The sequence below is a fragment of the Eucalyptus grandis genome, chromosome 7 (genome assembly GCF_016545825.1).
Source record: "Eucalyptus grandis isolate ANBG69807.140 chromosome 7, ASM1654582v1, whole genome shotgun sequence".
Taxonomy (NCBI): domain Eukaryota; kingdom Viridiplantae; phylum Streptophyta; class Magnoliopsida; order Myrtales; family Myrtaceae; genus Eucalyptus; species Eucalyptus grandis.
Window position 1 is genome coordinate 15,124,931 of NC_052618.1, and position 9,408 is coordinate 15,134,338.

The 9,408-nt window shown below is 39.5% G+C and overlaps 1 protein-coding gene across 1 annotated transcript; it reads right to left on the reverse strand.

Moving 5' to 3' along the window:
- Positions 1-342: 342 nt before the first annotated feature.
- Positions 343-9,049, reverse strand: LOC120295889 (pyruvate dehydrogenase E1 component subunit beta-2, mitochondrial-like). Its single transcript, XM_039317499.1, has 3 exons — positions 8,972-9,049; positions 8,758-8,886; positions 343-597 (listed from the first exon to the last, which is right to left on the reverse strand). The coding sequence occupies exons 1-3, from the start codon at positions 9,047-9,049 to the stop codon at positions 343-345; spliced, it is 462 nt and encodes a 153-aa protein (XP_039173433.1).
- Between the last annotated feature and the right edge of the window lie 359 nt (positions 9,050-9,408).

The window sequence follows — 9,408 nt, forward strand, 5'->3', positions numbered from 1 at the left end:
ATGGATCATTTTGGTACCCTCATATTATCAACTGAAAAGGAGACTTGAGTAAACGCCAGTTAGATTTGCAACCACACAGCCTATCCACTCCTTGACGACAAGGCCTTCAAATAATGCAACTAACACACTATATTAAGAAATTGGTGACTGCAAATCTGAAAAAAGCAGAGGATGAGGAAGAACTCCGGTTGGAGGGACATATCGGAGATGTTACGCCGTTCATGAGCAACTCTCATTTCACACGCCATAGACAATTCTCGCGTTCCATAGACCCCGAGGGTGACGAGTGATCTAACAAGGCCAGATCCAATAAAGCTTCCTCTGGGTGGGATGGCAACGTCTTCACAGGGCTTGGGAGTGTAAGGCACCGACTCCTGCTGCAGCTCCTCTAGAAACTGTAGGGACTGATATGTTGCCAGTCAACATGCAGTTCATCTTTGCAGCAGAATTTATCACGTGTTCAATCACTTGCATAGCAAAATTGAATGTTATAAAATCCACGACAGGCCTGAGACCATAGAAAGCAGCACGGACTTCAACTCCAGCGAAACTAGCCTCTGTGATAGCAGTATCAACAATCCTCTCAGGTCCATACTTCTGCCAAAGAAAAGAACCTTTAGACACATTGAAAGACTCTAGGATCTGCAGACATTTCCTCATCAAACGCAGCATTCATAGCCTCTCTCACAGTCATCTAATTGCCCGCAGTAGCATTACTACGTAACAGCATTTCTGTGGCACAACTCTTTTGCAGCCTTTCTCTCAACAACACAGCATCCAAGCCTCTGGCAGTGGCTTTTCATATTAGAATTGACAACATCATGCCCTCTCGAACTCAAACTTGCTCTCACTGCCAGATAAAGCTCGCTAATCTCTCTCTCTCTCTCTCTCTCTCGAGCAGGAATCCTTGGAGACAGAGACCAGCTTCGTCATTCCATCAAACACCTTCCTTGCAAACTCGACGGATTTTTCTCCGACCAATTTTTTTTTTTTTTTTTTTTCGCATCTCTCTCTGGCTCTGGATTCCCCTGATTCATCTTTAGCAATTCAGATCATCCCCACAGTAAACCACACCATTAGATTCCACATTCGAGTCGCGGCCACTCTGATTCAAGTCCTCGCTTTCCTGTCCTTGCCCATGTCTGGACCAGATTTGTCTGTCGCCGCGCCATCTTGGGCTTTCGCTGCCATCGCCGTTGAACCATCATCAGGACCATTTTCATGTCTGATTGAACTTTGAGTCAAATTCCAATTCACTCCAGAATAAGTCCCGTCGACTCCTTGCTTCGTTCTGCTCGCTCCCACTTCATTGCCGCCTTTCAGAATTCCATTATCTCGCCCATCTATGCCGCGCGCAAAGGGGGACGCGGGGTGGTGTTCACTGTTTACAAGAGCCTTTTATCCGATTGCCAAGGCTGAGGTTGGATGGATCATCATCATCATCATCATCATCATCATCTGGATACGATCCACCGATTCGAAGGACGAGATTCTTTGGGTTTCGCTCTCGGCACCTCCGCCGGTCCGGCGTCGCTCCTTCAACCGCAGCAGCCGAGGCCAATCTGAGTCTGTCATCATCATCCGAGACGATATGCCGAGCGTGAAGATTGGCAGCGGCGAGTACGAAGAGAAAAAACAAACGGAGAATAAAAAAAAGGCGGGAAGCGAAGGGAGGGGGTGGATGGAGATGATTCGGATTTTGTGTGGGAAAACGGGGCAAACGGGTGAAGCCAATGGTTGTTCTTTGGATGAAAAAGGAAATGAATTTGAAAATAAAAGAGAATAAAAAGGAAAAATGAACCCACCGTCGTTTCTGGAAAAAGCCGGCAAAAAACTCCAAATTATATTTATTTTTGTCGCATTTTTTTTTCTTTTCATTACGCAAAAGCTCAAAATTATGTATATGGCATATTTACTCTAATTCTTATGATGTTAAAAATTTTAAATTTATACTAATATGACATATTTATCTTCTGTCAAGATTTCGTTTGATGGATTTTATATATATATTTTTGGTTGAAGTTGTTCTTATTTCATTTGACGTCAATACCGTTTACATTTCGTCATTCATATAGGCAGTTTTTTTTTTAACGATACTCATTGATAAAGAGTAAATTTAGAGTCTTTTGTGGCATAAAAAAAAAAAACTTAAAGATGGATGTGTCATAATGGGCATATTTTAGGATTTTTAGTGGTTTTCCTCCTTTTTTTTCTTAACTTCATCAATAATCAAACACAACTCAAAACCGAGAATGCATTGGTCTCTCTCTGCTTGTCACCTATCGGCCATCGCCAAGCTTCCGTCACCTTGTCCCTCCTAGATGTCCTTGGTGGTGATTATGTCGGTTGTTCTTGTCCCCTTTATTGTTAGGAATGCACTTTCAATTGCTTGTATAATGAATTTACGGCTTAAAATTCGCTTTCGTAAATTATAAGAGTATGATGTCCGTGACTTGTTCTAGCTTGAATGAACAGTGCTTTGATATCACTTGTGAAAGGAAAATTTCATTTTTCTTTCTTGCAACTTCAATTCCGAAGAAATATATTTAATTTCCACTGGTCTACCAGCTGAGATTTCTATTTAAATTTCCTATTATTGGAAAATTGACCCAATGTCATTTTCGATTAATGGAGTACGACGACTAATGGCGTCGGAAATGATGGGATTATGATTTTAAGCGATCTTTGGCTAGGAATGGGTTGTGGCCTTATTAGCAAATAGGGTGGGCCAAAGGAACTGCAGCCGACCAAGCTTGATGCACTTACGACGAAATTTCATCTAGGGAGAGCTAAGTGAGTTGGGTCACGAACCAGAAGAGGCCCCCTTTTTTAACACCCATCATTTTCTAAGAGTTCTTATTTTTTAATTAGTTTATTAATTATTTATTTATTTTTATCCATTATTTTTCACTGCTTTTTGTTGTTTTTGCTATTTTCCATTTTTGTAAATTTACAAGGACAGACGCTTGAATTGTTGATAAAAATTCAGGTGTAGACAACATATGTGATAACACTACAGTTAGTGCCATGGAAAACTCAATGCTCTTGTAAATTAGTTTGTTTAACAAGTGTATTATGCATTGACTAACACATTCATTGTAAATATTTTCCACAAAAGCAAAAATAATAATAAGGATAAAAAGGAAAAGCCCCTCCCCTCCTTAAAATTAGTCAAATTTAATAGTATAGGAATCAAAATTACATTCTATATCGGCATTACCGAAATTTTTTTGTTAAATTGTTACTCCCCCGTCTTCTTGCGAACTCATCTTTAGCTCTGATACCGTGAAGCAGTTTGAAACTAAACAGTTAATTGTTAGATTACTTACTTCCACGAAAACCAGGACAAAATTGGGCATGGGGACAAGAGAGAGTGCGTAGTGAAAGCTTGTTTAAGTGGATTTTGATAATTATTTTCCTCTATAGTTGCAGTGAAACTTAGCACTCGTGGACATATATTAAGATCAGTCAGTGCAAAAGCCAACTCAATGATCGCCAAGTTAAACTAGAAAAGGCTTAACTAGAAATTTGAAAGGCAAAAGCATCACATGATTCGTTCTAAAGCAAGCTCCAAAAGTGATTGCATCTCTTAATATTTCTAAATATATAGAATTTACATATTGAGAAATGATGATGAAAATGTTGTAGCTAGAAGCCCAAATCAAGGCAATGAGATACGAGTTGGTCAAAAGCCATAAGTGTAAATCCTACTAGATTTCATTTCCACTATGGATACAATATGTTCCTTGGTAGGTAGCATAATAATTCAAGAGTGACAGATTCTGCATTGAATTGAATAAAATAATCCAGCCTTAGGCATAAGACCAGGAACCACTATGGTTCGCTTGTGAAGCCACCAAAACGAGCTACAAAACGATTCTCATTCAACTGATCCGATCTAATACTTTGGTTTTGTAGCAATCCTGATATCGAATCCTGCGACAACATCATCACCATTGAATCTAGCATCGATCGAAAGTGAATCGACAAATGTCAAATTTCAAGACCTCAATGTTGCATCGAAAGTGGCTTAAGAAAACTGATGGGAAGAGGAGGAGGAGGGAGGAGCCATGTGGTGAAAAGAGGAGGAACGGCCTGCTGTTGCAACTACGGTGGCATTGCTAGGGTGGCCCCCAATCCTCAGATAGGTCGGAGATCGGACTTCCCAACGATAGTGATAGTGGTGTCGAGGGCAGTAGCAATGACCTTGGCGTGGGAGGGAGGATAGGAAGAAATGGAGGGGTTTCCAAGTAGTGTGATTGGAGGGACTAGAAAATGTGAAATCAGAAGGGAAAACCTAATCTCAATTGATTTGAGAATTTCAGTTGCACCTATGTATTGTCTTACCTTCTAGTCTAATACATGAATACTACCAAATTATAAATTTTGGACAAAATTACCCTTATTTAAGTCGTCGGAAAATGTCAGTCGGTGGCCAGCACACAAGCTTAGACTCTAATTTAAGGCTAGTTTGGCCACACTTTATGCCCTAGCTTATAGAGCAAAATTGACACTTTTCTTTTTCTCCATAAAGGAAGCTTGCTAGATGAAAATGGAGAAGCTGGACTTGAAAGATTTGCAGGAAGACTTCTCGGCAACTTTGACTTAGTAAAACTTTTGGACTATTATCACAAGAAAATTTATCGGATGATGATTATTGTATCTTTTGTTATTTCAATTTTGAAGAGCTTGAATGCTTTAGGATCTTATTTCTCTTGAATTCTTCTTCTTTACAGGCACAATTGTCTGCAAAGAGCATTCATACGACACGCACGGCAAAGCAAACATCTACTCATGGTTAGTCAATTAAACAATTTTTTACACCAACATCTACTAAGGCTTCGTCCATTTCGTAAAAAAATATTGCGTTTTTGGAAAATATCTTCTAGGAAATCATTTTCTAAGAAAATGATAATATTTTCCAGTGTTCGCTTGAAACTTAAAAATGAATTAGAAAATATTTTCCACCGTTCAGTTTGGAAAATTCAATTTGATTTCCCTTTGTGCACTCATTTTAACAATTTTTTTTATCTTTTAAAAAATCAAATTTTCAATTTTTTTATTTTCATTTATTTTCTATTTTTTTCTTCTTACATCTTTTTTTTTCCTTGTATTTTTTTTTTCTTTTCCTCCTCCTTCTTTAGTTGATCATCATGGCCACAGTGACAGCCGAAAAGCTTGAGGCCTTGAGCCTCACCAGATCGGCAAGCCGGCGAGCCAAAGGCTCACACTCACTAACTTGGAGAGGCTTGAGCTCAAGGCCTTGGGCCTCGCTAGATCGGCGAGCGAACTTGCTACTCAACAAAGGCTTGCTTGATTGGTGAGTGATGAGCATAGCTTGCCAATCTAGTGAGCCCTAAGCTCGCCTATGATTGGTTGCCAACAACCGGCCTAGACACAAGGAAAAAAAAAGAAAAAAAATCAATTTTAAAAAAAAAAAATAGAAAGATAGGAAGGATAATAAGGGTATGAGATAAGAGAGAACGAGTGAGGAAAATATTTTCCCAAACTTAAAAAGTGAAAAACATTTTCCTCTATTTTAAAAGACTTTTTTTTTTCATTGATAAAAATATTTTCACCGTCTAGTTCATTCTTATGAAATGAATGCTAGAAAATCTGAAAAATATTTTTTTGAAAGTTATTTTATACGAAATGAACTAAGCTTAAATTTCCATCATGGAAATTGGATTTCTAGTCACCCCCGTTGCCCTCGACCATGCTGCCAAATGATATGATATCACAAGAAAGTCCCCCAACGTGGAAGGAGCAGCTTTACTATTTATATTATTATAGAAATGGGAAGTAGTCTCTATGCAAATTGAGCCACTCTGGGTTGGTTTTTTATGGTCTTACACTTCCAAGACCTCTAATTACTTTTTCAAAATGGTGATCCTGCATCTTATATGAATTGTCTGGTAAGATCTTGAGCTTAAATCATCACCGATATACCTAGAGCTCAATTATGGTTGCTAGCACTTACAATACCATGACCGCTTTAGTGTTTGATGTGCACTTGTTGGAGTTTTTTTTTTTCATCTATATTGTGTTATATATAATCCAATAGAATACTAAAATGATACTCATTAATAACATGTATTAGAAAATGATGTTAGCTATTAATTTCTTTCATCCTCGAGCATTTTCAAACAGATAAATTTATCCTTGGATTTCTTAAACTTCAAATCATTACCTTCTTGCTCTTTGCCCTCCAATTTTATCTTTGGATTTCTCATTCCACTTATATAATTTCATAGCTCGATCATTCAAACATGTAAATGTGCATAGTATTCCGGATGGATTCATTAAGCAACATATTCAGGAGAAGCAAAAAGTAACTACGTGCTTATCACTACTTGTGACTCGGTACCTCCATGTAACTATGTCCTTTTTCTTCCCCACATTTAGTGTCGAAAATCCACAAAGACGCTACCTCATATCTCCATTATTTGTATTTCTAGAGTCCCTATGCTAATCTGCCATCATAAGATACATGTATACAAAAACAAATGCAACAAATGTCCCATCATCAACGAAGAAGTTGCCTAGGAGTGAGCTTTCGGAGTTCACCAATTTCCTATCCTGCGTTAGAACAAAATGACCAGCACTAATATGGATATTAGTAACCATGAAGCAAAGCAGACCCAAGATAATTAATTCAACCCCTAGAATAGTAGAGCACGTGATTAACAAATCAAATTTGACAAGATGAATCATCGACTAATTACACTCGTTACCAGATGGGACAATTTAGAGAATAACGTTTAAGCTATGCAATGATAGGTCACCCATCAAAGTTTATGAGGGCAAAGAGTCATAAAATAGCAAAGCTATTACTACATCGGAACAAGAGAGGCTTGTCCAAAATTTGCGAATGATTACTTACCCTTTCAAACAAAAGAAGGCAGGAAAAGGACGGAGGAGACGTGTTCTGAGGCTAATACAAAATATTACAAACCAATGAAATCGGCGTAATAACAATCGTCCCATCCTACGTCAACGTTATTATATTGAGCTTGTGTCATTGAATTGTCTCATTTTTCTGTGCTCATGTTGATATCACCATAAGATCAAACTAAAAAGAAGTTTGAATGCATTGTCATCATGGAGTGGATAGTTTGTGTGGAAATTTACTCAAAGCAACGTAACTAACACACTGCTTTAAGAAATTAGTGACTGTCAATCTGAAAAAAGAAGAGGATGAGGAAGCACTTTGGTTGGAGGAACTTACTAGTGATATTATACGGTTCATGAGCAACTCTCATTTCACCAACTCTCATTTCACATGCCACAAACGATTCTCGTGTCTGGTAGATCCTGAGGGTGATGAGTGATCTGACGAGGCCAGATCCAATAAAGATTCCCCTAGGTTGGATGGCGACGTCTTCACTCGGCTTGGGAGTGATGGGTGGCAACTCCTCTTGTAGCTCCTCCTGAAACTATAGGGATGACATATCGCTAGCCGACATGTAGTCCATCTTTGCAGGAGAATTTATAATGTAGTCAATTGACTACACAATGAAAGCAATGCTAATTTCAACTCCCTGACAGGCCTGAGACCATAGAAAGCAATGCCAATTTCAACTCCACAATAGGCTTGAGACCATAGAATCGATGACTTGATTACACTAATTAATCGATTGGTGCCTTTTTGGTATCTAAAGTTGTTCATTTCACAAAAAAAAGATATATATCAGGCAGTTTGAATTGATTTTAGACTCATTCTTAATATATGAAGTGATTATGCGGGTGCGCAATTATTATAATAGCAACTAGCAACCAAGGACCTCAAATAAATTGCATGGCAAAGTGACCATTTAACGCTAATAAATAAGAAAGATATCATTCCTAACTAGACTAAGGGTAAACGACAATATATATATAATGAAAAGCGCGTAATCAAGTGATAGTTCATGTCAAAAAAGGAAACATTGAAATCCTATGGCAAAGCCCAAAGAGTTTGTTTAAATATTGAGCATGATTTTTTTATCAATGATTTTCCACAATTTTAAGAGAAGACTTCCCAAAAGACTATTTTAAAGCTTTTTCCAAGGAATTATATTTTTCAGAAGCTTTTCTTAATTTTTCGGAAATTTTAAAATTTTAAAATTCTTCTAATTTTTATTTTTTTTTTATATTTACGAATCTTTAATAAAGATAATTTTTTATTTTGAAATAGGGACTCTGGCGGGGCCCCAAGGCCCGGTCAAAAGCAGGCTCTGCCGTCTGATATTTCGTGGGTTTGGCGAACCAAGCTTTCAACGAGCTCAATTTCAAACTGATCTAAGCCCACCTTTTGAAATAATTATACTAAGCCCAAGCTCAACTAAATACCAAAACCAGCCCACATTTGCCAAGCTTCAACTTGAGTCCAACGCCCACTAATCCCATCGCCTAATAGGTCAGCCCAAAATCTCTGATTTCACTTCCTCATTCATTCTGCCCTCCACGCCCCTCTCCACTGTTCCCCTCTCTTACGTTGTTCATGGCCTCATCTTCGGCTCGAAGACGGCGACGAGAGGGCAAGCTCATGACAAATCGGGCTATATGGTATGCCGCCTTGGTATCTTCGAGCCAGGATCCTCAGGCAAGGGAGGATTGAACCGAAAAAGAAACTCACCGGCGACATAGAGATTTGGGAGCGAAAGATGGTGTGCTCGAGCGCGTCGGCCAGAGGTTGTCAGAGAGGGTTCGAGCGTGGCAGAACTATTGGAGAACTCCTTCTCCCTGTCGAGTTTCACTCTCCTCCTCAACTCTCACTTGGATCTCCCTTTGTTCTCCGAACCTTCCTCGTTCGATTCTTGCGGCCGTGCAAGAGAGGAGCGCACTTGACCAGCCCCACCTCTGGTCCTTCACCGCCGCAACGTCACCTCCTCCACCACCGGAACGCTACCACCACCAAAGATGTTGAGAGCGCAGTCGGTTCTCTTTCTCTCTCTTTCTTTCTCCAAGAACTAGCCTCCCTCTGGCTCACCCTCTCTCGAGCTTGCTCTTTCTCTCTGTGTGGCTCCCACAAGCAACTCTCACCGTCTCCTTCTTGAGCAGCGCTCATCGTCTCTAGTTTTCAGCTGAACCCCTTGAGAAGTAGCCCTCGCCCTTTCTCTCCATCTATTTTCAGCCAATCAAGAAGCCCTCTTGAGCTCACTCCCTCTTTCTCTCCCGATCTCACTCACCGGATCTCTCTCTCTCTCTTCTCTCTTCTCTCCTCTCCCCCGGTTCTCTCCCAAGCTCAAGGAAATATCCCGTGGTTTGCTCTCACCACGTCATTAGCTGACGTGTCGAGCATTGTTTTGCTTCCATCCAATTACAGCTTGGCCCATATTTGCTGATATGGAATTTTAAATTGCTAGTAGAACACCTAGAGAGGGTGAATATGTGTGAAAACAGATTTTTGCGAAATGCAGTAAAAAT

What these genes read in the sequence shown, in the direction of transcription:
- LOC120295889 (XM_039317499.1), bottom strand. Translation starts at nt 9,049, where the DNA reads ATGAGCGCTGCTCAAGAAGGAGACGGTGAGAGTTGCTTGTGGGAGCCA. An exon ending in AAGAGCAAGCTCGAGAGAGG is followed by an intron (nt 8,887 to 8,971) that starts GTGAGCCAGAGG and finishes TGGTGGTGGTAG; the next exon opens with CGTTCCGGTGGTGGAGGAGG. An exon ending in GAGAACAAAGGGAGATCCAA is followed by an intron (nt 598 to 8,757) that starts GTGAGAGTTGAG and finishes TTTCTTTGGCAG; the next exon opens with AAGTATGGACCTGAGAGGAT.